We start from the raw sequence: 26,905 nt of genomic DNA, 5'->3' as shown, positions 1-26,905 counted from the left end.
CTGCAAGACACTTCTAGATGCAGCTAAACATGCAAACTAATGTGATCTTCTGAGAAAGACATGCACAAACTAACTTTTAATCAATATTCCAAATATACAATATTCCAAATTACAATGAGAGTAATAATTCACAAATCAATGAGTTATCATATCAAAGAACCATAGACCTTCTTTTTGCAACGTCACATCCCAAGTTTTTTGCTAACCCTGTTGGGAAAACTATGGAAAGCCATGAATGCAAATCAAAAACAGATCGCTATAGTTTGTAACAATGACAAAAATATTCAAACATTGTGTTGATTTTGTTGAAAACATATCAAATAAATATGGGAGGTATTTTATTTAACTGTAAATTTGCAGAAATTGTGAATTTGATTAAAACATCTGTTTGTATGATTGAGTGTTTTACAAACATTCAACTGACCATACCAACCAAGGCGGTTTGTTTATCAACAAAAGAAAGGTCTATACCTTTATAAACATAAATTCATAAGTAAACCCAAAACCTCAAATATTTAAAATTGTTTACAGTAAAGTGAATTTTTTATGAATTTGAAGGGGAAAACAAAAACTTATCAATTTTTAAAAGAAAACTTACAACAAAAGGTAAATAATAGTGAATAGTGTCTCATTTTGCTTCAATTGAGAAGCTTGTTGGATCAGGTATTTAACCTTTGACCTTCTGGCTAAATGAACAAACAAGTCAGCAGTCAATCTGAGATAACTCACCAAATAGCATATAATAAAGAGCAGTAAAAACTCACCGAATCCCTGGCAGAGTGTGCCAGCCCAGCCTGGTGTACAGTCACAGATGAATGCAGTGTTAGCATTCTGTAATATACAGGTAGCTCCATTGAAACATGGATCACTGGCACAAGGATTGTCAAAACCTAGAAAAAAGCAACAATGCAAAATTTGGTAACATTGTATCTACCCTTATATTATTAACAACATTAAATTTGGATGCAGCTCTTCAAGTCCACAGTCGAGACGGTGCTTTTGTACAGCTGTGAAGCTCTAGCAATCACCGACACCATGGCCAAGAATCTTGATGCGTCTCACTGTGCTCTCTCATGCGTTACAGCCTCTGTGTGCACTTTCCAGTACGACTGTCCAACAAAGACTTGTACTCTCGCACATGCATAACACCTGCCACTTCAACCCTGCTGAGGAGTCGTCTTCGTTTCACCAGGGTGGAAGCCTCCGCTGCACCTACATATCACAGCTTATAGACGACCTCAACGCCAACGGCCTACAACACGATCAAGCTGTTCAAGCTGCCCTGGATCGGCCTGGATGGCACAGACGAATTTTTAACATTGGACAAACCACAACGTCTCGAGCCGAGTTCGGCTCGAGTAGCATCAACTATATATATATCATCCGAAAGCCTGGTTCATACTTCCTGCGAATGCGATATGAATTTTGAATTTAAAGGGCTGTTTTCCTCAGTGAATGTTTTGCAGGAGTTCAGTACAAGTTAAATGTTGCGAATTATTGGTTGCAAATATTTTGTGACGTCAAAATTTGTTTTCGCAGGAAGAATGACCGCAGGCTTTACTCCAAGCTGAAAAGCTACAACATTTGTGAGCTGTAGGCAAGCAAAGGTGCTGTAGTTAGCCAGGGCCCAATTTCATAGAGCTGCTTAAGCACAAAATTTTGCTTAAGCAAAAAATTCATTGGTTAGTAAAATCAGATTACCGGCCAAGACTCCACTCAATAATGCTAAGTAAACAACAGATAAATACTAGTCATAACCAATGTATATATGGCATGAAATTTTGGCCAGTAACATGTGTAAAATAAGCGAGCTATTTTCGTGCTTAAGCAATTTTTTTGCTTAAGCAGCTCTATGAAATTGGCCCCTGCTACAATGACCCATATCAGAACACATAACACCCATCATTCGCTCTCTTCATTGGCTTCCAATTCACCAACGCATCCACTTCAAAATTCTTCTTCTTTAGTATAAAGCTGTTCATAATTTGGCTCTGATATATCTCCGAGGCCTCATAGCCCTTCGTTCTTCTTCACTTTCATCAGCTACCCGGCGCCTTCGCTCCTCTTCAATAGCTCATTTCCAGCTTTCCCCGGCACCCCGCACCATGACACGCTATGGCGATCGGGCCTTTTCAGTCATAGCTCCAACACTTTGGAACAAGCTACCCACCCACATTCAAGCAGCTCCTTCATTGGACACTTTCAAATCTCAACTTAAAACCCATCTTTTCTGCCTATCTGGTTATAGCGCTTAGAAACTTCCGTATTTAGCGCTCTATAAATGTTGTAATTATTATTTTATTACATACATTGTATGACCACGAAGCACAGGTAGAGACCGAAAGGGTTTGATTTTTCTAGAGGGAGGAAAACCTGATCTGTGGAGACAGAAACTCACCGAATGTACACTCATCACCGGTCCAACCTGGTCGACACCTACACTGGTACTCTGCACCTACTTCAGTACATGTTCCTCCATTCTGGCATGGGTTACTGTTGCATGGTATTGCTGCAGGAAAATAAAAATCACAAATTTGTATTTGAATGAAATGGAATAAAGCTGAGAGTGTCCCTTCTTTAATCAATCTTTATAATTCTCAACAAATCTCACATTCTAGTAATTCATTCAAAGCAGTATTTCCTTTTTCAATTTGTTTCAAACTTATCATCTTTGTTTTATAACTTGTGCCAAATTTTTTAGAATACCCAGTTACAAACTTTTTACTACCATCTTGTCTTCAGTATTTTTTACATTTTTTATTGTAAATTGTTGCAATTCAGCATGTCACCATAAACCATTCTATATATCAGATGACATAATGTAAAGTGTTGATTGGCAGTGAGAACATAACTTACGTATTTCACATTGATCTCCAATCCATGGCACTACACAGGTACAGTTATATCCATTGGCTAGTAGGTGACATATTCCTTCATTCATACATGGGTTATTGTAGCAATAATCCTCTAGAAAACAAAGATATATTATTACATAAGTCTCATTAATAAACCATGGCACTATACAGGTACAGTTATATCCATTGGCTAGTAGGTGACATATTCCTTCATTCATACACGGGTTATTGTAGCAATAATCCTCTAGAAAACAAAGATATATTATTACATAAGACTCATTAATAAACCATGGCACTACACAGGTACAGCTATATCCATTGGCTAGTAGGTGGCATATTCTTTCATTCATACATGGGTTATTGTAGCAATAATCCTCTAGAAAACAAAGATATATTATTACATAAGTCTCATTAATAAACCATGGCACTACACAGGTACAGCTATATCCATTGGCTAGTAGGTGGCATATTCCTTCATTCATACAGTACATGGGTTATTGTAGCAATAATCCTCTAGAAAACAAAGATATATTATTACATAAGTCTCATTAATAAACCATGGCACTACACAGGTACAGTTATATCCATTGGCTAGTAGGTGACATATTCCTTCATTCATACATGGGTTATTGTAGCAATAATCCTCTAGAAAACAAAGATATATTATTACATAAGTCTCATTAATAAACCATGGCACTACACAGGTACAGCTATATCCATTGGCTAATAGGTGACATATTCCTTCATTCATACATGGGTTATTGTAGCAATAATCCTCTAGAAAACAAAGATATATTATGACATAATATAGTTAAAGGGTTTGGGTACTTTTTGTACGACACAAAACACAATGGTACACAGATTTACATTAAACATCCACGGTTTAAAGTCAATGATGGTAGAAAGCTTCCCTCATAATAGATATCTTGCTGAGGGGCTGCAGTTTTGAGTAATGAGAAATGAGTAAAACAACTTCACACAAAAAAAACTTCTGTCCTGAAAACATCTCTGTAATTTTCACCTTTTTTTTTCTTCTCAAAAACTTGACAGTTAATGAAGCTGAAACTTCTACAGGTAAATTATATTGCATACATCTTCATTCACAGTGAGTAGGGATTCAGGGCATGGCCAAAATCTTGATCTACAAAAGGTTTCAAAACCCTTTAAGAGAGGCGCTGTTTTATGGCCGGCAGCCATTTCAATCCTATAGACACCCTGCATCTTACCTATTTGACAGTTGACTCCAATGTAACCAGCAATGCACTGGCAAACATATCCACTCATCTCTAGTTTACAGGCTGCTCCATTCAAACATGGATCACTCACACAATAATTCTCTGTAAATAGAAACAAATTTTGTTTATTAAGGGTCGAATAAAAGGGCAGCGATGAGTTCTTAATCGGCTGTTTAAAGCCAGCAGGGTTGTGGCCGTGCAACAAGGCGGGGCCTTTATCGCATGGCCACGACCCTCTGTTTCCCGACGCCTAGCTCTGTATGTTTGGTGCATTTTTATCAAACACTTTTCGGATATAAAAATACATGTACAACAATATCAGAAGAAGTGTTCTTATTATTTCATTTTATCACAGCATGCAAAAGAAAGATCACATTTTCCTTTGTGCCAGTAACTCCACGAGTCGGGCTACGTCCCGTAGCCTTAGATCTCAAGAGTCTTTCTCAGGATCCTCGCTGTTCCCAAAAGCGCTGCCTTCTGTAACAGATCTACCCTCACATTTGTCCCTATTTCATCTAGATGTTTCCCCAGTGCTTTAGGAATGGTGCCAAGTGCTCCAACCACCACAGGGACTACTTTTACCTTTACCCGCCAAATCTTACGAAGTTCCCTGGCCAGGTCCTGGTACTTCTCGATCTTTTCCATCTCCTTCAAAGCTACCCTTATATCACCTGGCACAGCTATGTCAATGAGATGACACATCTTCTTCGTCTTATCTAATAGTACACCATCCGGACGCCTATGTTGTATAACATGATCGGTCCAGTGCCTTTAAAGACAAGGCCTATACGGTATTGCTCACCTATTTCACAGTGTGTTCCTACATATTCACTTGTACAAGTACAGATGTAGCCATCCTCCAATAACTGACATCCACCATTGTTCATACACGGCTGACTGTTACAGTGGTTCACTATCAGAATAACAATAACAAAATACTGAATTCAATGTTGCAAATAGTGTATAATACAGAGTTATATGGTCAAAATTATAGTAAATATAAAAGAGATACAGAAGTGAAACTTTAAACAAAAGGCAACATCTAGGTCCAGGGAGAAGCACAACTTTTGTTCTCCAGCCTATGAGCAGACAGACCAAAAATACAGACAAACATTAATATTAAGGGCAAAACAGGACAAAACAGGTGTGAGAAAATAAACCCGTTATTATTTCCACATACAAAAATTACATGTATCTACCCCTTGAGAATGTTCTTCGTCATCTCCCTTTCTATTGCAGCCTTCATTATTGAAGATAGTGGCACTACCAGACACACCAGGGCGCACCCTTTCTCTTTGCAATAAGTGTGTAACAACACACAGGACCTACAGCTTTACGTCCCATCCAAAGGACGAAGCAAAGGTTACGTGTCTTGCTTAAGGACACAAGTGTCACGACCGGGATTCAAACCCTCACTCTGCTGATCAGATACAGCAGAGATCAAGTTCGGTGCTCTTAAAGGAACACGTTGCCTTGAATCGGTCGAGTTGTCTTTGAAAAGCGTTTGTTACCGTTTGTTATAAAATGCATATGGGTAAAAAAAAAGTAAAAAGTAGAATCCAATGATCCACACCAACATGCCTCGGAATTGCACGGGTTTCATTTTACCTCGTCGACTAACACGGTCAAATTTTTGACTCGCATAAATGGACGACCGTGTTAGTTCAAAAAGTAAAAGGAAAACCTCACAATTTCAAGGCAAATTTTTGTGATTCTACTTTTAAAATATCTTCCCAACCATATGCATTTTATAACAAACGGTTACAAACGCTTTTTATAGACCAACTCGTCCGACCCAAGGCAACGCGTTCCTTTAACCACTCAGCACAACACTTTCATTTTCTGATAGGCAATCAGCTTAAAACAACTATCCAAACTCCAAACTGATGCTAAAACCAGGAACTCAGTACCAGGGTCTCAGATATTGTGTCAAAATTCACCAACATCGATTCAAAAACAAAGCGTACAGGCCTGAGATTTATTTGAATGTTAGATTGACTGTACTTACCAATGTCGCAGTTTACTCCTACAAAGCCGTTATCGCAGGAACATGCGTAGGAATTATTAATGAGGGCACATGAACCCGTCACACATGGATTGCTTGCACAGTAGTCAGCTATAAAAACAATATAATCAGATACCAGTTAAAATAATGGTAATTAAAGGCACTATGGACACGTTTGGTAATTGTCAAAGACCAGGGCCCAAATCCATAGCGCTGCTTAGGCAACAAATATTGCTTAACTTTTTTTGCTAAGCAGAAATGAGCAGGATACCAGTCACAAATTGTGCATGTGACATGGGAGTTTTTCTGGAAACCTTAATCTGGTAAAGCACAATATTGTTGTGCTTAGCTATTTTTGTGCTTAAGCAGCTCTTTGAAAGTGGGTCCAGTCTTCTCACTTGGTGTATCCCAACATATGCATAAAATAACAAACCTGTAAAACATTTGGGCTCAATTGGTCATCGAAGTTGCAAGAGAATAATGAAAGAAAAATCACCATTAATGCACAAATTTGTGTGCTTTCAGATGCATAATAAAAGGCATCTGGCCTGAAGGTCTTATTATTTAAGTGAGAAATTACCTCTTTGTCAAAAAACAACGTCACTTCAGAGGTAGCCATTTCTCACAATGTTTTATGCTATCAACAGCTCTCCATTGCTAACAATCATTTGAGTAACTACCAAAAGTGTCCAGTGCCTTAAAATGCTGCATGTTTATTTCTTTTGAGGTTGTTTCAATAATTGTTAATGTCAGACTCAAGCCTTTAATTAGGATTTGGTTTTAAGTTCCTGCCTGACTGCATCATTTGTTTTCCATCTAGAATTTCTTGATGACCATCGCTGGACCAAAACAAATTTTGTGTGATCGGAGGTGGGCACAAATTCTTAACTTCTTGCAAGTAACCGGAAGCTGAGGTCAAGTTTAATTTTCGTGTTTTCTTTGTTATATTGTTTAATTGATTTTACTTTCATATTTATTATCACTTAGTATTATTCCCAATGACATACATAATTTTCATGGTCATAAACTACGTTAAAGACACTGGACACTATTGGTAATTGTCAAAGACCAGTCTTCTCTCTTGGTGTATCTCAACATATGCATAAAATAACAAACCTGTTAAAATTTGAGCTCAATTGGTCGTCAAAGTTGCGAGATAATAATGAAAGAAAAAACACCCGTGTCACACAAAGTTGTGTGCTTTCAGATACTTGATTTCGAGACCTCAAAATCTAATTCTGAGGTCTCAAAATCAAATTCGTGGAAAATTACTTCTTTCTCAAAAACTACAATACTTCAGAGGGAGCCATTTCTCACAATGTTTTATACTATCAACCTCTCCCCATTACTCGTTACCAAGTAAGGTTTTATGCTAATAATTATTTTGAGTAATTACCAATGATGTCCACTGCCTTTAAACTAAACTACAGTTGACTCTCGTTATAACAAGATTGCTGGAACTGGCCAAATTAACCCTTTATAACAGCAATGTTGTTATACTATAGGAGGACAGCAAAACAATGAAACACAAACTAGAAATTAGATTTGAGACTTCAGAATGTACTCTTTGTAAGCACTAAGCAGAACCTCTTCTTAACTTGCTCTTAATGGGAGTAGACTGAAATGGGAGACTCAGGACGGTTCTTTTTTCACAGTTCTGCGCGTGCTCAGACCTTCGTGCGAAGAGCATATGCGCGCAGGCTCAGAGCTGCAAAAAAGCACCGTTAAGGCAAAGTCCCACTGCAGCGAAAACGAAAACGATAACGATCACGCCGCAAAAAGAACGCATTCTATTGGTTGAGTTGCTCCACGCAGAATACGCCCACGCTTATTCAACCAGTCGAGGGTGTGCATTTTTGATGTTCTCATTTTCGTTCTTGTAAGCGGGGCCTGTGTGACCGGGCCTTTATGCCTGCCACCGCCAGTGTCTCAACAGTCTCCCATTGACGAACCAAAATCTCGTCCAAGTAAAACACCCTATGGTTTAAATACGTGCAAGGATCGCACAGTCTGTAAGAGAATGATGACATAAGAAGAGACGTTACTCACTGATTTCACAATCGGATCCAAGATACCCAGCCGCACATTGACAGTTATAACCATTGGATGTTAGCTGACAGGTACCTCCATTCTGACATGGCTCATCAAAGCAAAAATCAACTGTAAAATCACAACAAATATAACTATTAACAGCATAACATGTAGTAAAAGCATTAACAATCACTTTTCTCTGCCTCGTTAAATAGCATTGTTTATTGACTACTCCTTTAACATATTTTATTGTACTGTTTTCATGAGGTATGGAAATAAATGCAAATTTGAATGAAGGAATGTGCTGTATTTTTGACCATGTGTTTTGTCTAAAAAATGCCTGTTGTTAGGTCTCCTCTTTTCAAAACAGTCGACAATGGTCGAGCGCCAATTTTTTCTGGACATAAGTTACGATTAAAAGGGTGGAATATGGTCACATGTGCAAGCTACAAATCTTGTACAATCTCTTAACAAATATCCCAGGTCGAAATTCCAGTTGAACCTAGTTAAACTGGGTTTAACTGGAACTAGTTAAAACCAGTTGATAAACTAGTTAAACACAGTTAAAACCAGTTGGTTTAATATGGAAAATGGACAGAAACCAACTGGTTTATAATTTCAACCTAGTTGAACACAGTTAAACCTAGTCCAAACCAGTTGGTTAATATGGAAAATGGACGAGTTTGGTCTCTTTCCAGTTGAACCAGTTGAATCCCAGTTAACTAGGTTCAACTGGAATTTTGACCTGGGATACTTTAAAAAAATTGTACTGAACTGTTTCTTAGGTGTGCTCTATGACCTACCGTCATCACAATCTTTTCCTGTGTAGGGATCTACACACAAACAGTTATAACCAATGGCATCGGTAAGAAGCTGGCATGTTCCATTGTTCATGCAGGGTTTGGAAAAGCAGTGATCAACTGAGGGACAAGAAAAAGAAAGTTAGAAAGTTACTTATTTGTTAATATGAGAGATCACTTAAGGCCGTGTCCGAAACGACGACTTCGGCTACACCTACGTCTAGATCAGCGCGTCTACCAGTGTTGAAGAATAGCAGACGCGCGCGATCTAGCCGTAGCTGTAGCCGAAGTCGTCGTTTCGGACACGGCCTTAATATCAGACGACCTCTTCAAGGTGAGAGTTACACTTAAACTAAATTTGGGCCGTAGACCCAAATCAACTGCCACCAGTTGCCGCCTACTCCTGGGACTGGAACAGGGCTACCCCCTTCACAGTCTGTAAGGATGTAGGCATGGGTATCATCCACTAGAAGCCTGGCTGGTAGAGTAGAATGCACTACCTTCCCAACTTTTACGAAGCAATTATGGTCAAGTGCCTTGCTCAAGGGAACAAGTGCCAGGATGGGATTCGAACCCACACTCTGCTGCTGATGACAACACCAGAGCTTGGGTCCGGTGAACAAAACCGCCCGGCCACAAAAAGCCAAAAGAAAAGAGTAAACTGATAATGGTGAATATAAACAGTGATTGGTAGAGATATGGAATATGAAATTGAGGACCTTGCCAACATACTGAGGAATAAAGACGTTGGCATGATGTTGTGAAAGAGATCTTCTGTACTCTCTGTATATCTTCCAGTAAATCAAAACTTGGTCACCATGGGAATTTCTTTAAAGAATAAACCATTGGTTGCGTTGGATTAGCTTCCCCGTGTCGACCCCGCGGTGCTCACTCGGGTGAGCCCCTGATACAAGAGCTAATCGAACGATCACTCACCGCTCTCGTGGTGACATCATGCACCTGCGGCCAGCCCCCAAGTGACCCGTTCCACAAGCAGGGCACTCGGGGGCTGTCCCAGGTGAGCCCCTGGAATGACGTCAAAGCTATTCGAACGTACCAGGGGCAGAACGGGGTCGACCCAGGAAAGCTAATTGAACGCACCCTACTGAATTGACCAACACTCCAAAGGGAATATACTCCAAAGGGAATACTTGTATAACTTACAGAATTCACAGTGAGTACCAAAGAAGTCAACTTGGCAGTTACAGTCATAGCCATCCGAGAGCAGGTTACACATTCCTTGGTTCTGACATGGATCACTGCTGCAGAAATCAACTAAATCATGAAGAAAGGTAACACAAGGTGGTAATATTAGAACATATAAATAACAGTATCAATATACATATTTGGTTTGCCATAACACCATGTGTGTATCTAATTGCCAGGTAGAGTTTGTTTTAAAACAGAACTGCCTATCTATATTCTACTGTCGCGAAGTAGATTTATCGGATGTTCTGGTGACTTCTCAGTTCTGAAAAGAACTGTCCTGCTTTACCCAGGACGCGGAAGGTATAGAAAAATTTGCCGGGACTACTACTACTTTAGCTTATACATGTAGGATCGTAATTAATTGACTACTACTACTTTAGCTTATACATGTAGGATCGTAATTAACTGACTACTACTACTTTAGCTTATACATGTAGGATCGTAATTAACTGACTACTACTACTTTAGCTTATACATGTAGGATCGTAATTAATTGACTACTACTACTTTAGCTTATACATGTAGGATCGTAATTAACTGACTACTACTACTTTAGCTTATACATGTAGGATCGTAATTAACTGACTACTACTACTTTAGCTTATACATGTAGGATCGTAATTAACTGACTACTACTACTTTAGCTTATACATGTAGGATCGTAATTAACTGACTACTACTACTTTAGCTTATACATGTAGGATCGTAATTAACTGACTACTACTACTTTAGCTTATACACGTAGGATCGTAATTAACTGACTACTACTACTTTAGCTTATACATGTAGGATCGTAATTAACTGACTACTACTACTTTAGCTTATACATGTAGGATCGTAATTAACTGACTACTACTACTTTAGCTTATACATGTCGGATCGTAATTAACTGCACCACCGCGGAGTCAGTTCTTGAATTGGTCTCAACTTTTTCATAGAGATGCTTAAGCACTAGAATTTTACTAGACACCAAACAATTTTGCTTACTACAAAAATATTATTCAATAATGTTATGTGCACAGTTTGCGAATAGTTCCTACATATACATTAGCTCATTTGTGCTAAGCAGAATTCTTTAAGGAATATTTTCTGCTTATTGGGGCCCAGGTGAAGGGATTGCCCTTAAAGGCAAAGTAGCCTTTGGTCTTTTAATCCCACATAAATGTAGATATATTTTATACAATTAAACTAACCCATAATAAATAGTTCATTACACTATACGCCATGTTTATGGGCAACATGGAGTTTGCTGCGTTACACATTATTAATTTTTGTGAGTCACCAACCAATTATGCTAGGAATTTTACAAAACTCTGTGTGCCACATGTGGTATTTATGCATAATACATAATGCGCATTGTCTGGGCTAACTACACATCTGTAACGGTTTCGAAATGTAAAACCTTATTTTTTGGATACTCATCATAATTTGTTTTTTAAAGGAGCCCTGGAAATTAAAGCAATGGTTTAGAAATAATTATCTGCTACAAACAATTTTCAATGAAGTTGTATATTTTTTTTGTTAATTAATTTAAAATTGTTGTAATTCAGCCTTTGTGTTGTGTGGACAATTTTTTTAATAAACCTAATAGATCTGTTTATCTATCTATCTATCTATCTAAAAGTTAAGAAATAGGTTTATATAAACAGGCCTTAACAAAAACTGACAAAATGAACTTTCAAATGAATTTTTTTTACAAAATTCAATATTGAGGAGTGAGACACAACACACATAAATAAAGAAATGATACATTGTTGGTTTTGGAATTTACCCCCCCCCCCCTTTAGTTTTCAGCAAAATACAAAATGAGAAACTTGTGGTCATTTTAACCAATTCATTGGTCATAGTCACAAAACCACTGAAACAACGTTCTGGCATGTGGCAGTTTTTCAGGATAAAGTATTTCAAAATTGTACCACAAATTTACAAAAAGTTAGCTTTTAGATTAAAAATGTTCAATTTTAGAAAATTGTTTAAGCCATTACCAATCATGTATCATGCCTGAAGCCCAGTTCATACTACACTGTACCTGCGAATGCGAAGTGAATTTTGACGACACATGACTGTATTCAGAGCGAATGTTTCGCAGGAGTTGAACACAGTCCAACTGTTGCAAATTATTCCCTGCGAATTTGTGATGTCATCATTCGTATCGCATTCGCAATCACAGGAAGTATTAACCGGGCTTTTAAACTTAACAGAATTCAAACAATGTGGAAAATGTGCAACTAAAAACAAGAGGTGCATGCATACCCTCACAGTTACGTCCATTGAAATCAGCTAAACACTGACAGATGTACGAGTCGTTTGTTTGTGAGCATGTTCCATTATTCATACAGGGGTGTGAGGCACAGGGCTCCGTGCCTGATGAGGGTGAGGGTGAGGTGAAGTCATGGTGACGAGGGGAGAAGATGATGTGAATTTGAAAACAAACAACAAACAATCAAAGAAAAAGCACTGCAAAAACAAGTCAAATGTGAGTCATGCAAGATAAAACTTAAATTAAAGGAACACGTTGCCTTGGATCGGTCGAGTTGGTCTTTGAAAAGCGTGTGTAATAGTTTGTTATAAAATGCATATGGGTAGAAAGATGCTGTAAAAGTAGAATACAATGATCCACACAAATATGCCTCGAAATTGCACGATTTTCCTTTTACCTCGTCGACTAACATGGTCGGCCATTTATGGGAGTCAAATTTTTGACTCCCATAAAAGGCTGACCGTCGCACAGTAAAAGGAAAACCTCCCAATTTCGAGGCAAATTTGTGTGGATCATTGTATTCTACTTTCAAAACATCTTTCCAACCATTTGCATTTTATAAAAACGGTTACAAACGCTTTTAATAGATCAACTCGTCCGATCCAAGGCAATGTGTTTCTTTTAAATTCAAGAAAATGATTGTGGAAGTCTCGGAAGTGAAATAATTCCCTTTTGCCACATGGCAATAGCTTTAATAGTGGACTGATGGAAGTATCATGTGTGATATTGACCAACATAGTGCATTTACACTAAATATTAGTGGGGCCTAAACATCAAGGATCTGACTTTTGAAATACTGGCCAAATATGAGTGCAACAATCAAACTTTGTATCACACAGTACCTGTAACTACAAATTCTAACATGCTTTTACTTCTAACGAGCCTGTAGTCACGTGTGCATTAAATCTTGAGTACGAAGTAACCATACACACTACGTACTTGTGTAAAATCTCCCTTTGGAGGAGTGTGGCTGTGAAAAGAGCCGGTGTGTTTCAAACAGTTTACTTTGCTCATCTTCAGGAGAATCGTCCTCCTGAAGACGAGCAGAGTATTGACCCCTTGCGTCACACGCGGCGACTGATGCCACGCTCACCATGTTGGTGGTCAATAGGCTTACGTGTAAACGACGCGTCACCTAAAAATGCGCACTTCACTGAATAACACATGTTGACATTGACCACCAAAATGGCGCATCCAAGATTATTCTGATGATGACGTCAGGTGAAATGGGTCAATACTGTTTGAAACATCAGGACCAAAACGGCTCTTTTCAGAGCCAACACTCCCCCCCCCCCCCAAAGCAAATTTACTATTTCTAGTTACAGTACTTCTTATTTCCCACGCCATGCAAAGCTTCAAACATCATTTAAAATCTCCAAGAGATAAAAACCAGGGCACAATTTCACAGAGCTGCTTAAGCACACAAAGTAACTAAGCACAACAAAATTATGTTTATCAGACTATGGTTACCAGCCAAACTACTACATGTATGTGACATCTGGTCACATGTACAATTTGTGACTGGTGTCCTACTCACATCTGCTTAGCAGAATTTGTTAAGCAATATTATGTGCTAAAGCAGCTCAATGAAATTGGGCCCTGTTCTCTGCATAGAATTCAACAGGATCCAGAATGTAAAATCTGTTGAATATTCAATTTAAAGGCAGTGGACACTATTGGTAATTACTCAAAATAATTATTAGCATAAAACCTCACTTGGTAACGAGTAATGGGGAGAGGTTGATAGTATAAAACGTTGTGAGAAACGGCTCCCTCTGAAGTGACGTAGTTTTCGAAAAAGAAGTAATTTTCCACGAATTTGATTTTGAGACCTCAGATTTAGAATTTGAGGTCTTGAAATCAAGCATCTGAAAGCACAAAATTTGTGTGACAAGGGTGTTTTTTCTTTCATAGTTATCTCGAAACTCTGACGACCAATCCAGTTGAACTTTTCCCAGGTGTGTTATTTTATGCATATGTTGAGATACACCAAGTGAGAAGACTGGTCTTTGACAGTTACCAACAGTGCCCAGTGTCTTTAAACTCCTTATCAATTAAATTTCTAGCTGCATCTTCAGCAAAAATTATAAATAGATAAGCTCAGATAAAAGTAACAGAGAAAACAGCAAACAAACAGAACTGTAAAGCCCAATTCATACTTCCTGTGAATGCGAATGTGAAACAAGTTTTGACCTCACATGGCTGTTTTTGCAGTGAATGTTTCGCAGGAGTTGAAATCAGTTTAACTGTTGCGAGTTATTCGTTGCGAATCTGTGATGTCAAAACTCATATCGCATACGCAGAAGGTACGACCCGGGGCTTTATTCTTTAGTAGATTATAAAACCAAAAGAGAGTTTGACCTTACCGATATCACAGTGTGTACCCAGAAAGCCATCTGAACACATACAGCTATAGCCAACAAAGGGGTCCAGTGTGCACGTAGCTCCATTCTGGCAAGGATTACTGCTGCAAAAATCCTCTGTAACAAAACAAGACATCAAAAAAAAAAAAAATGAGATTTAACAGATGAATATAAACTGAGATGGAAAATAATATTTTGGTTTTACCCATATCCACCAATGGGTGTTATTATAATAGTAATAATAATAGTAGAGTGTCACGGCCGAGTGGTTAAGAGCATCGAAATCAAGTTCTGGTGCTGATTCACCGGAGTGTGGGTTCGAATCCCGGTCGTGACACTTGTGTCCTTGAGCAAGATACTTTACTATAATTGCTTCTCTTCACCCAGGGGTATAAATGGGTACCTGCGAGGGTAGAGGTTGATATTGTGAATGACAAGCTTTCGGAGCGCCACGGCAGCTCGGGGCTGTATACTCCCTAATGGGAGCTGAGAAAGATTAAAGGGATGTTTATTGGCCCAATGACCAGGGGACTAATGTAAAGCGCATTGATACGGTTTATTGTGAAATGCGCTATATAAGAATTTGTTATTATTATTATTATTATTATTAATATTGAAGTCTTATATAGCTCATGTATTTACCAACAAGGTACTCAAGGCGCTTAGTATAGTGTTATATACTTTTATACAGAAAGAGAGATTATTGAAAGTTATGAATTCTGAGACCAAATTAGGTAGCACCTTAAGGGTTTTTTACAAGGTGCTACAGCGCATACAGCAGCCACAGCCAGGAACACCGAGGCGAACCCCATCTCGTTTCGATAAGTGCACTGGGTTCTTTTAAATGCGTTACACAACACATGGGACCAACGGCTTTACACCTTAACCGAAGGACGAAGCAATGGTTAAGTGTCTTGCTGAAGGACGTCAATGTCACGACTGGGGATTCGAACCCACACTCTGTTGATCAGAAACACCAGAGTTTGAATTGGGTGCTCCTAATCGCTCGGCCAAGACAATTCCACGTGTCTTAGCACTGTTTACTCGGTACTTTCCCGAGCTCTGTGAAAACAAATAACAGGTATAACACACAGTTTGGATTCGAACCCAGGCCCTTTGCAATTTTAGAGCACATTTGGAGCCAGCCCAAGAGAGAGAGGATTAGGGGAGTCTGGAACCAAACATCCCATAATGATATAGTAACAGATCTTACCTATCTCACAATGGGTACCAAGGTAGCCAGCTTCACATTGACAATCATACCCCTGTCCACCAGAAGTCCGCCTAGTACATGTTGCATTATTCTGACACGGATTGCTGAAACAATAGTCAACTGAAATGACAATAAACAACGCACAAGGAATGTAAGTTAACCAATCATAGTGATGAAAATTGAAAAACACCACACCCAGACATAAGGATGAAAAATGAAATTTAAATACCACATGGGCTTTTTAATACACAATATCAACCTCTACCCTCGCAGGTACCCATTTATACACAAAGAAAAGCAATTATAGTAAAGTATCTTGCTCATCAAGGACACAAGTGTCACGACCGGGACTCAAACCCACACTGAGATGACTTAACCACCCGAACTTGAATTTGATGCTCTTAACCACTAGGCCATGACACCCAACAACTGTCTACCTACAACTCTGATGGTGGACAGTGGGAGACTTTTTGAAACCTCTGCCACTAGAGGGCAGCAAACCTACCAGTTAAGAGTGCACCACTCCCATAGCAAACAATGGTACATGATAAATATTTATAATAAAAAAAATATTTAGAAGTCTCTCAGCCTCTTGAAAATTAATCAGATACATTGTCAGACAACTAAACTTCAGATTTCTTCTCAATTTTTGGTAGGTAGGTCAGCCAGTTACGTCCTGTTCCAGAACAGTTTGGTTTATACTGCACACAAGTTTGGCATTGTGTTATGAAAAACAAAATACAGTTGGGATAAATCTAATTACAATAATTATACAAAAACACGCAAAACACAAGGTATTTGTTGACAAGTGTTGGTATTTGTTGACATTACCTGGTGAAGAGCGCCCTCTCTTTATGATTGGCAGAAAGTCTTAAGTTTCCCCAAAACTTGTACTTACCTGTTCCGCATCTCTGACCCAGAAACCCATCTACACAGTGACACGTGTACTTATCTAGTAGTATCTCACATGTTGCTCCGTTGAGACAGGGATTACTGAAGCAAAAATCCACTACAGAAACAAAGGGGAAATAAACAAAGATGGGATCAAATTATGGGATACACAGTAATTGGTTTGCGGTAACACCATGTGTGTATCTACTTGCCAGGTAGATTGTCCACAGGACTCGGGAAAGTACTGAGTAATAATAATAATAATAAACAAGACATTTTTATACAGCGCCTTTTACCAGAGGATGCAAAGCGCTGGAAAATGAAAAGAACAGAGAGCCAGAAGGGCAGGGTTGGGGGGGGGGGGGGCACACTGGAGAAACCCAGATTACATGCGAGCAGAGAAAAGATGAGTTTTTAGGGCCTTTTTAAAAGGAGTGAGACCAGTTGAATGGGTGAGTAAACAGTGCATCGGTGTATGGGTTAAAACCAAAATTAATATTCTTTATCCCCGATGCAAATTTAACATCTCTTATATCGTTGCAGTACTAGCTGCCGGGCAACCTCGGTAGTCTAGTTGGTAAGACACTGCTCTAGAAATGCAAGGGTCGTGGGTTCGAATCCAACCCAAGTAACACGCCTGTGATATTTTTTCACTGGACTCGGGAAAGTACTGAGTATACAGTGCTAACACACATCGGTGTATGGGTAAAAACCAAAATTAATATTCTTTATCCCCGATGCAAATTTAACATCTCTTATATCGCTGCGGTACCCGCTGCCAAAACATAGGATTCGAACTGCCGGGCAACCTCGGTAGTCTAGTTGGTAAGACACTGCTCTAGAATTGCAAGGGTCGTTGGTTGGAATCCCACTCGAGTAACATGCCTGTGATATTTTTTCACAGGACTCGGGAAAGTACTGAGATTAACAGTGTGTCCATGTATAATATCTCTTTTGAGGGACGACAAATAGAGTATGCTGTTCAAAAAGTCAAGAAAATACTGACTCTTTTCAGAACAAACACTCCCTCAAAAGAGATATTACATGGTTGTAACCGCAAGTTTTCTACTTAGTTTTTATAGTAACTTATTACTGAATGTCAATGTTTCAATGAACTATACACACATGCCTGTGATATTTTTCGCAAATCGGCAAGTGCTGCTAACCCACAACGGGTTATGGGTAAAAAAAACAAAAAATTAATATTCTTTATCCCCGATGCAAAATAAAACATCTATTATACACACAAATTATCCTACCTTGAGCACAGTTGAAACCCAGGAACCCAGGAAGACATGTACACGTGTAGTTAGCGTCAGTATCTCCTAACATGACGTTACAAGTACCTCCATTGTTACATGGATTACTGAAGCATGGATCGGCTGTGGAATTCAAAGATTTCATTTATAGATATTAAAATCAACATCATTCAGTACAAATTGTACAGGGACTAAAAATAGTTTATACTTTTGATAATAATATGCTTTGAAGTAGGATTTGAAACTTTGCATGGTGGAAATACGATATTGAAAGGTTTGCGAGTATGTAACGACTATCTCTAATGAGTTGGGATGCTTGGGATGCGCTTGCGCAAAAAACTCTTTTTTAATGTTGTCTTGTAACTTTTACATTTTCTGACAAAATTGTGAATGGCCTGACGTTTCGACCCTAGCAGAGTCTTTCTCAAAGGTTTAAATTTTCTGATCAATTTTTGGATGACTTTAATCTCATTTTGTTGAGGCAGTGAAATCTCGGAATAAGGAGGTTTAAATAGGGCGGGAAAATTAGGTCCAACATGCAAGTTCCCAAAATCGGGTCAAAAAGTTGACCAATACAAATTACACTGACCAATAGGTATTATAAAATATTAGACTGTTCACAAGTCCTTCCTGTATTCAACTAATGATGCCCATTTCCATTGCATTGATCTTCTTCATGTGTAACTCATATACAAGGATCCAAAGGATTCATGGAGGTAAGATTCATGCTAGACTTGCACAGGTACTCTGGTTTCTGAGAAAATTACAAAGGTGTAACATACTTTTGATATAAGCTTTTAGCCTTCTTTGGGACAAACTTGTATAAAAAACTTTTTTTTATGATGAAGTTTTGGCGACTCTAATCTTATTGTGTTGAAGCAGTAAAGTCTTGTAATAATAATTTATAATAGTGCATTTTGATTTAAACTTCTTTGTAGAATGAAATCACACAACTAGAAGTGTGGTTATACACACAAAACCCCAAATAATTATCATTCAATATTTTTGTATCTTAGGGGCCATTCATAATAGTCAATGTTAAAAAAATTCGATATTTTTTCGAAATTGTGGGTGGGTCAAAAGAAATAACTGAATATCGAAATTCATGGGGTTTTTTTTGGTTTTTTTTACATGATAAAGGCTGCTCGATCCACTCTATGTTGGAGTCCTTTGACCTGGTAAATATGCATCATTTGAGGCATTACTTTGTTCTTTAGTGCGAAATTTTTTAACATTTACTATTATTTACTCAGGAAATACTACAAAAGATTATAATGAAAGAGTACTACGTACAAATACTCAAGAAATTAACTTTTTGCAAAATGGGAACAAAATGTTGGATAGGATGTTATGACAAGTCTTCAAGAAATAGAAACTGAGAGAGAAAACAAAGTCAGAAAAGACTTCAAAGTGACAAGTTTGTAAAACTGTGCAGGTGAGACTCAAATCAGTGAGATAACCACAATTATACATGAAAACACCTTTTCAATATTGATGGAAATTTGTATTTTCTTTTTCAAAGATACTGTTACAAAATTAGTCAGTATTTGAACACAAATGGCATTTGAGGCATTGCACGTTGATTTGTGGGAACACCATGTGTGTGCCAGGTAGATTTTGTTCTTTAGAGAACTGTCTTGCTTTGTATTCTACTACCACAAAGTAGATTTTCGGAACTCAGTTCTGAAAAGAGCTGTCCAACTTTTTAACTACTACCTGGGTGGAAGGTTGAAAATCAGCCTTATCTACATAGCTTTTATTGGATTAATATTAACTTCAGTACTGCAGAGTGAGTTCTTAATTGGTCTCAAAGTTTTTCGACTAGCTTGCTCTAGTCATCGCCACAAGACTGTAAAACAAAACAAAAAAGTCAGGCAAAAGAATAGCAATAGAACATAGAAAGACAGTTCTCTAAAGAAAAACTCTACCTGGCAAGTAGTACACACATGGTGTTACCGCAAATCAACATATTAATTGTATTCAGTCCACCAAAGGGCAACAATTTTTTTTTAAACAGTATAACGTGTTGCTTAAATCTTTAAAAAAAAATATCAGGAACGGTGGAGTTTCTGCATACCCTCCATGAAAACAATCACACGAATAAGACAATCCATTCTCACGGCATGTTCCATTGTTCTTACAAGGGGTGGACAGACATGGGGCGAAAGGCTGTGATGGAATAACAAGTGTAATGTGAAAAACAAAGTGCAGTGGTGAATGGTGAAATAGCTGATATTCAAAAACCAATACAATTGTAAAACACTAAGTGAATCAAACAAAACAGATTTCTAACATGATTATGCAGAGCCCTTTTCACACGGGAGCATTTTAGCTAGGGTCCCTTGTTAAAATTTGGGCATGGTTGCAATATTTTACAAATGTTTTGGTCTCATGTGAAAGGACAACAAGTCAAATATGCCGCTAGCAGAAGATTATTTTGGTCGGGGAGGGACCTCCGACCAAAATTTAGAAATGATGACAAGATTTCACTAGGAACCTTGGATTGTAAAAACTATGTTGTCCGTTGATATGAAGTGCAACTTGTTCAGTTTCACAACCATGCTAAAATAAAGCAAGGGACCGCTGCTGATTTGCTGTTGTGTGAAAAGGGCTTAGGACATGCAAGAGAAATGGAGTGAAGACGGACTTATTTAAGGAAAACTTGAGGAAAATTAACAAAAAAATTGAAATTAATTGGCAGCATTCAAATGCTCATCCTGGATTTATGGAAAGCAAACACGCAAACATCCAGTAGATACCATTGATAAATTAACTTGGCGTGTTTCTTTAAAACATAAACAACTTCTTAAGTTATACATAATAAACCATAAGGTAAACTGACTGGGTAAATTTTGAATGATTGTGGGTTTGAAAAATAAAAACTGACTACAGAACCAACGATTTCCAGATTAATGTGCTCAACAAACTGAGCTATCTAGCCCTATAGTGGCATCTCCCTTTTTTGCCAATATCTTTGTTCAGGGGTGCCAGTCAGAATTCTTGCATGATGTCTAAAATTGGGTTTCAGCAAGATTTTGAAAAAAGGGTGTTCAAATTTGTGTTTTTGAATAAAAATACCTAGTTTTTAAAGTGCTATCCTCACCTTTTTTGTCACATATTAAAATTTACAATTGATAATGAATGGTATATATACATGCACTTATCAAAGTACATTAAGCAAATGTGCATAATTTCAAAGAATTTGTCTAAATCTGTGCAAAATGCATGCAAAACATTAACAAACAAGTTAGGAGTTCATGCAAAGATTTACATTAAAGTTTTTAGATGTGAGAAATGGTTTAAATCCAAGGACATGCAAGACACTCTGTATAAAAACAAAGTTGGTTACCAATTTCACAGTTGGTACTCAGCCATCCTTCAGGGCAAACGCACTCGTACCCAGGGTTTGTGTTTGTACATGTAGCAGCATTCTGACATGGATCACTCAGACAAGCATCCTCTGTGAAGAAATAGAATGAAAAACAAGGAGTGGAAAAGAAGTTCATATAAACGTTGGAAACATCATTCAGACGTACATTTTTGTAGTTTCATTTTTAAAATGAGGAAATGACCAAGTAATCAAGTTCTCTTAAGCGTTTTTTAAGTTGGGCATGGCACGTACACCATGCATGCTGTTTTTTTTTTTTTTTTGATAATCTATTACGATTTTTTTTTATATATTTTTTTTAAATTATTATTTATGATTTGTGGCCCAACTTCAACAACTGTTTAACATCATGTGAGTATTATAATGTACAATAAACCAAATTAAAATGAATTACACAACAACTCTAGTATAGAACATTGACTTTTGCAAAATTCTTATCAGCCAATTTTTTTCAACAAAAAGATGCATAAATGCTGTCCATTTTCTAATTAAAGACATTGGACACTATTGGTAATTGTCAAAGACAAGTCTTCACAGTTGGTGTATCTCAACATATGCATAAAATAACAAACCTGCGAAAATTTGAGCTCAATCGGTCGTCGAAGTTGCGAGATATTAATGAAAGAAAAAAACACCCTTGTTACACATACTTGTGTGCGTTTAGATGGTTGATTTCGAGACCTCAAATTCTAAACTTGAGGTCTCGGAATCAAATTAATGGAAAATTACTCCTTTCTCGAAAACTATGTCACTTCAGAGGGAGCCGTTTCTCACAATGTTTTATACCATCAATCTCTCCCCATTACTCGTTACCAAGTAAGGTTTTATACTAACAATTATTTTGAGTAATTACCAATAGTGTCCACTGCCTTTAAAGGGTCTAAAGTAAGATACATGTAAATATATTTAAATATGCATTCTTCTATTAGGACTCCCTGGTAGCGCTACAGTTGCTTTTGTTGGGTGCCTGAAGCGGCAGCCATGTAGGGAAATTAGAACTGCCGTGACTGCCACACTGACATTAGTCATACATGAATTCATTCATTAATTATTGTTATCAAGTGCTCGTTCGTGTTGCAGAACGTGTTTTTTGTTCGTACTTTTTGTTCTATTTTCCCATCATCATAGGCCGTTTCAGCCACATCAATAATTATGCAGCAATTATACTGTGACATTTTTTGAAGTAAAAATATGGAACTCGACCCGATGATGGTTGATAGAAAATGCTATATAAAAAGGGGAAGCCGTAACCGCTTTCCTTGAGCACAAGCTTGGCCAGACTCTTTTACGGAATCTCTTCAGAGATTTCAAAATAAAACGGTAACTCAAAGATAGAGATTGAATTCCTCACCTATTTCACAATTTGTGCTTGTCCAGCCAGTCTCACAATTACACACATAATTACTCAGGCCATCCAGAATACACGTTGCATTATTCTGACATGGGCTCGGCAAACATGGATCATCTGAAAGAAAAATGGAAACATTTAACATATAATATTCACTTTGAAATTCTAGAGCAGGTCGTGGGTTTGAATGCCACCCGAGTAATATGCCTGTGGTTTTTTTCACAGAGCTCGGGTAAGTATTGAGTATAAAGTGCTAACACACATCGGTGTATAAGGGTAAAAACCAAATGAATATTTTTTATCCCTGATGTAAATTTAACATCTTTAAATTTAATGTATAATCGCAGCAGTAAAGATATGGAATGGTCTTCCACGTTACGTTCAGGGAGCTGTCACAACTGATACATTCAAAATCAGCACACAAAACACATCTGTTCAACATCCACAACTAATCATTGCCTGTGACACTATTTAGATATGGACATGTGAATTTGACCACAGAGCTTAATAACTATAACTATTTTATAATATACCACAAGCAGTGCCCTTGGAGCTCAGCTGACGAGGGTGCAAATTTTTTTAGCAAGCACCATGAATACCTGCATCTAGGCGAATCCTGGCACTATATTACAGGACTTTGTTTCCCATTCATTCAATGCACTTCAATTCAAACTTACGCGTCGGCTGTCCAGTGGCGAAAAGGTAGCCAATGGACCAACCAGATCTATAATATGAAATAACTGTATTTATAACACGCCTTTTTCCAAAGGATACAAAGTGCCAAGTATTTACTGCAAGGTGAGTGGGAGAATGTTTGCATTAAGAGACCTAATCCTTTAGCACCACGTAATTTTACAAGGTGCTGCCACGGTGCAATATGCTGCCAATCCAGCCAGGAAAACACCGAGGCAAACCACTTTGTTTTTCAAAGAGTATACTGGGATCTTTTATGTGTGTTTACACATCACAAGAAACCAACCAGGTTTTACGTCCCATCCAGAGGATGAAGCAATGGCTAAGTGTCTTGCTTAAAGACACAATTATCACAGCTGGGATTCAAACCCACTCTCTGCTGATCAGAACCACCAGAGTTTCAATAATAATAATAACAATAATAATAACAAATTCTTATATAGCGCATTTCACAATAAACCGTATCAATGCGCTTTACATTAGTCCCCTGGTCATTGGGCCAATAACATCCCTTTAATCTTTCTCAGCTCCCATTAGGGAGTATCAGCCCTGAGCTGCCGTGGCGCTCCAAAAGCTTTTCATTCACAATATCAACCTCTACCCTCGCAGCTACCCATTTATACCCCTGGGTGAAGAGAAGCAATTATAGTAAAGTATCTTGCTCAAGGACACAAGTGTCACGACCGGGACTTAGCATCAGAACTTTAATTCGATGCTCTTAACCACTCCACCACAACACTTTCACAAAGCAATGGGATTTTTAGCAGGATTTTCTTCATTTTTCAAGACTTTCAAGTTTCCTGATTTTATTTACATAATACTTTTTATTGTTTTAATTGTAATCTCTGCACCACTAACCTGTTGGTGTGGAAAATGATTCTGGGACAAAAATACAAGTTGTAGTCTGAAGACCAAACAAACAAAATGGACAGACATTAAAATAATCACGCCTGTGTTGTATATTTACTTAAACATTATTTACAACGAGATTAAACTGAATTTGGTTGCTTTTTCCTGCATATCTCAATATACAGGAAAACATCTCGCAGACAATAATTATCTACAAACTAATGATAAATCACAGTAATATGTACGAGGTAACTCTACTATACATTTGCTCTCGTCACATGTTGTATAAATAAACGAAATAAAGTTAGAAGCAAAATATATTAAAATAGAAAATCTTTACCTGTAAGTAGAAGACGAAGGAAAGGAAAGCTGTTTACGCGTCTTCTACAAGAATATGAATGACGGCGAAGTATAGTGCGCCGCCAACGGTGTGAAAGCTGATTTGATTTTAGGGTGATTTGCATAAATGAATATTTATAACCAATGACGTAAGTCTACAATCTATTTTTAGAGGGGGGTATTATTCATACCGGTGACAAAACTATTAAGCATTAATGTAATGTTCTTTCATCATCATTATAATTACAAAAACCAATGACTCAGCATTTGATGCCAGATTAAAAGCCTTCAAAAACAATAGACCCTTCCCATGAAAACGTTTTGGTTGGCAAAATGAGGGAACATCGCGCTGTTTTGTACACGGCTAATGGGTGCGTTATGCAGACGCGATTGCGCGTCTGCTTAGTGCACAACTCTATGGCGTTTGCCAACCAACAGGGTCTGTACGCATGCATGAATGTGATTAGCATATTTCATGGGAAGGGTCCATTGTGTTGTTGGTTCTTTTTTTCCCGAGGTTGGGTTATTTCCCTGAGTTGTGATACAGTTTTTATAGACATGAATTTAAATAGACTTAAAGGCAGTTGACACTATTGTTTGATAACTACCAATAGTGTCCACTGCCTTTAAGTATCTGAAGAACACATTTCGAATAATTTTATACACATGAGACTTGAAGATTCCATTGAAAGAAGTTGGATGAAGTTGAAGTGTCAACCATTAGCTGGCATGGCAAATAAGTAGCTTTATCTTCAAGTAGGCTTGAATCCTTGATTCTGATTAGTCGATCCTTAGCAACAAGAGTGTGATTTAAAACTATACTGCACAGCCCGTATCACACCCTGCGTCCTGTGTGTTCTAACTGCGCGCCAAGTTTGCTTGAAGCGTCCCATATGGGACACAGAAGCGCTATATTCTTCCGTACATCCACTTGCGCTTGTGTAATAAATTTTACTGACAGATATTGATGTTTAATGGTAAAAACCCTTATTTTTATACAATAACAAGACCGATGTATTTTGGATAAACGCGGCACAGGAATCGGTAGAAGGTAAAACCAAAATTAATATCATGGTTTAATTGTGTTAGTAGAAAAAGCGTATCATCAAAATAAAATACAGGCATTGGTATACATGTTTTGCTGAAGTTAATGGCAGTCGTCTGTTATGTATACCATGTTTAAAGGAACACGTTGCCTTGGATCGGTCGAGTTGGTCTTTTGTAACCGGTTGTTATAAAATGCATTTGATTAGAAATATATTTTAAAAGTAGAATATAATGATCCACACAAGTATCACTCCAAAATGAGTCGTTTTACTTTTACCTCGTCGACTAACACGGTTGGCCATTTATGGGAGTCAAATTTTTGACTCCCATAAATGGCCGACCGTGTTAGTTCGCAAAGTAAAAGGAAAACCACGCAATTTTGAGGCAAATTTGTGTGGAGCTTTGTATTCTACTTTTAAATCATCTTTCTAACCATATGCATTTTATAACAAACGGTTACAAACACTTTTCAAAGACCAACTCATCCGATCCAAGGCAACATGTTCCTTTAATTTCCCCGTCACAGTTGACTTGTTAACATTTTACACATTGATGATGGCTGCAGTGTTAAGCTCTCACCAAGTTCATTTGTAACCGATAAACATGTAATTTTGTTTCATCATGATGATACCGTACAAAAACTAATGCCTTGGCGATTAATCAGTATGAGCATTTGATGTCACGTTTTAAATTAAAAGCCTTCAGAAACTACTGTGTTAATTTTAACCTTTTGAAAAATAATCGCCATAAAAAATTACTTACATGTATTTGTTCCCTTGGAACTTATCACCTCTGAAAGTGAAATTATCTGTTTGTACTCAAAGACAGTATTAACGAAAAGGCAAAAACCGTACGTAATTGTTTAGTTTTGGGTACCTCGCTTGGCTGGCAGTAAAGTCAATTTGAGATGGTCTGCAAAATGTTGGCGACCAAACTGCTGGGTGTTGTCGGTATATTTATAATGGCGAACTACGCGGCTGTAAATGGGCGGTGTTGGAAGAAGGCCCCCAGCACCGGAGGGACACCTGCCGGAGGGACACCTACCGGAGGGACACCTACCGGAGGGACACCTACCGGAGGGACACCTACCGGAGGGACACCTACCGGAGGGACACCTACC

The 26,905-nt window shown here is 38.0% G+C and overlaps 1 protein-coding gene across 1 annotated transcript in view; it reads right to left on the bottom strand.

The window, feature by feature from the left end:
* Nucleotides 1-26,905, bottom strand: part of LOC117304325 (neurogenic locus notch homolog protein 2-like) — a 111,786-nt gene that overhangs the window by 49,517 nt on the left and 35,364 nt on the right. Inside the window, exons 15-30 of the mRNA XM_033788707.1 lie at nt 22,861-22,974; nt 21,471-21,581; nt 18,122-18,244; nt 16,870-16,980; nt 15,972-16,091; nt 14,762-14,875; nt 12,389-12,499; nt 10,091-10,201; nt 8,930-9,046; nt 8,145-8,255; nt 6,099-6,206; nt 4,893-5,003; nt 4,082-4,192; nt 2,857-2,967; nt 2,399-2,509; nt 765-890 (exon numbers count right to left, since the gene is read on the bottom strand). Coding sequence (XP_033644598.1) covers nt 765-890; nt 2,399-2,509; nt 2,857-2,967; nt 4,082-4,192; nt 4,893-5,003; nt 6,099-6,206; nt 8,145-8,255; nt 8,930-9,046; nt 10,091-10,201; nt 12,389-12,499; nt 14,762-14,875; nt 15,972-16,091; nt 16,870-16,980; nt 18,122-18,244; nt 21,471-21,581; nt 22,861-22,974 — 1,821 coding nt within the window. The remainder of the gene's footprint in view (nt 1-764; nt 891-2,398; nt 2,510-2,856; nt 2,968-4,081; nt 4,193-4,892; nt 5,004-6,098; nt 6,207-8,144; nt 8,256-8,929; nt 9,047-10,090; nt 10,202-12,388; nt 12,500-14,761; nt 14,876-15,971; nt 16,092-16,869; nt 16,981-18,121; nt 18,245-21,470; nt 21,582-22,860; nt 22,975-26,905) is intronic.

The sequence above is a fragment of the Asterias rubens genome, chromosome 21 (genome assembly GCF_902459465.1).
Source record: "Asterias rubens chromosome 21, eAstRub1.3, whole genome shotgun sequence".
Taxonomy (NCBI): domain Eukaryota; kingdom Metazoa; phylum Echinodermata; class Asteroidea; order Forcipulatida; family Asteriidae; genus Asterias; species Asterias rubens.
The sequence above is the reverse complement of the archived record's forward strand: the minus strand, read 5'-3'. Positions and strand labels throughout refer to the sequence as shown.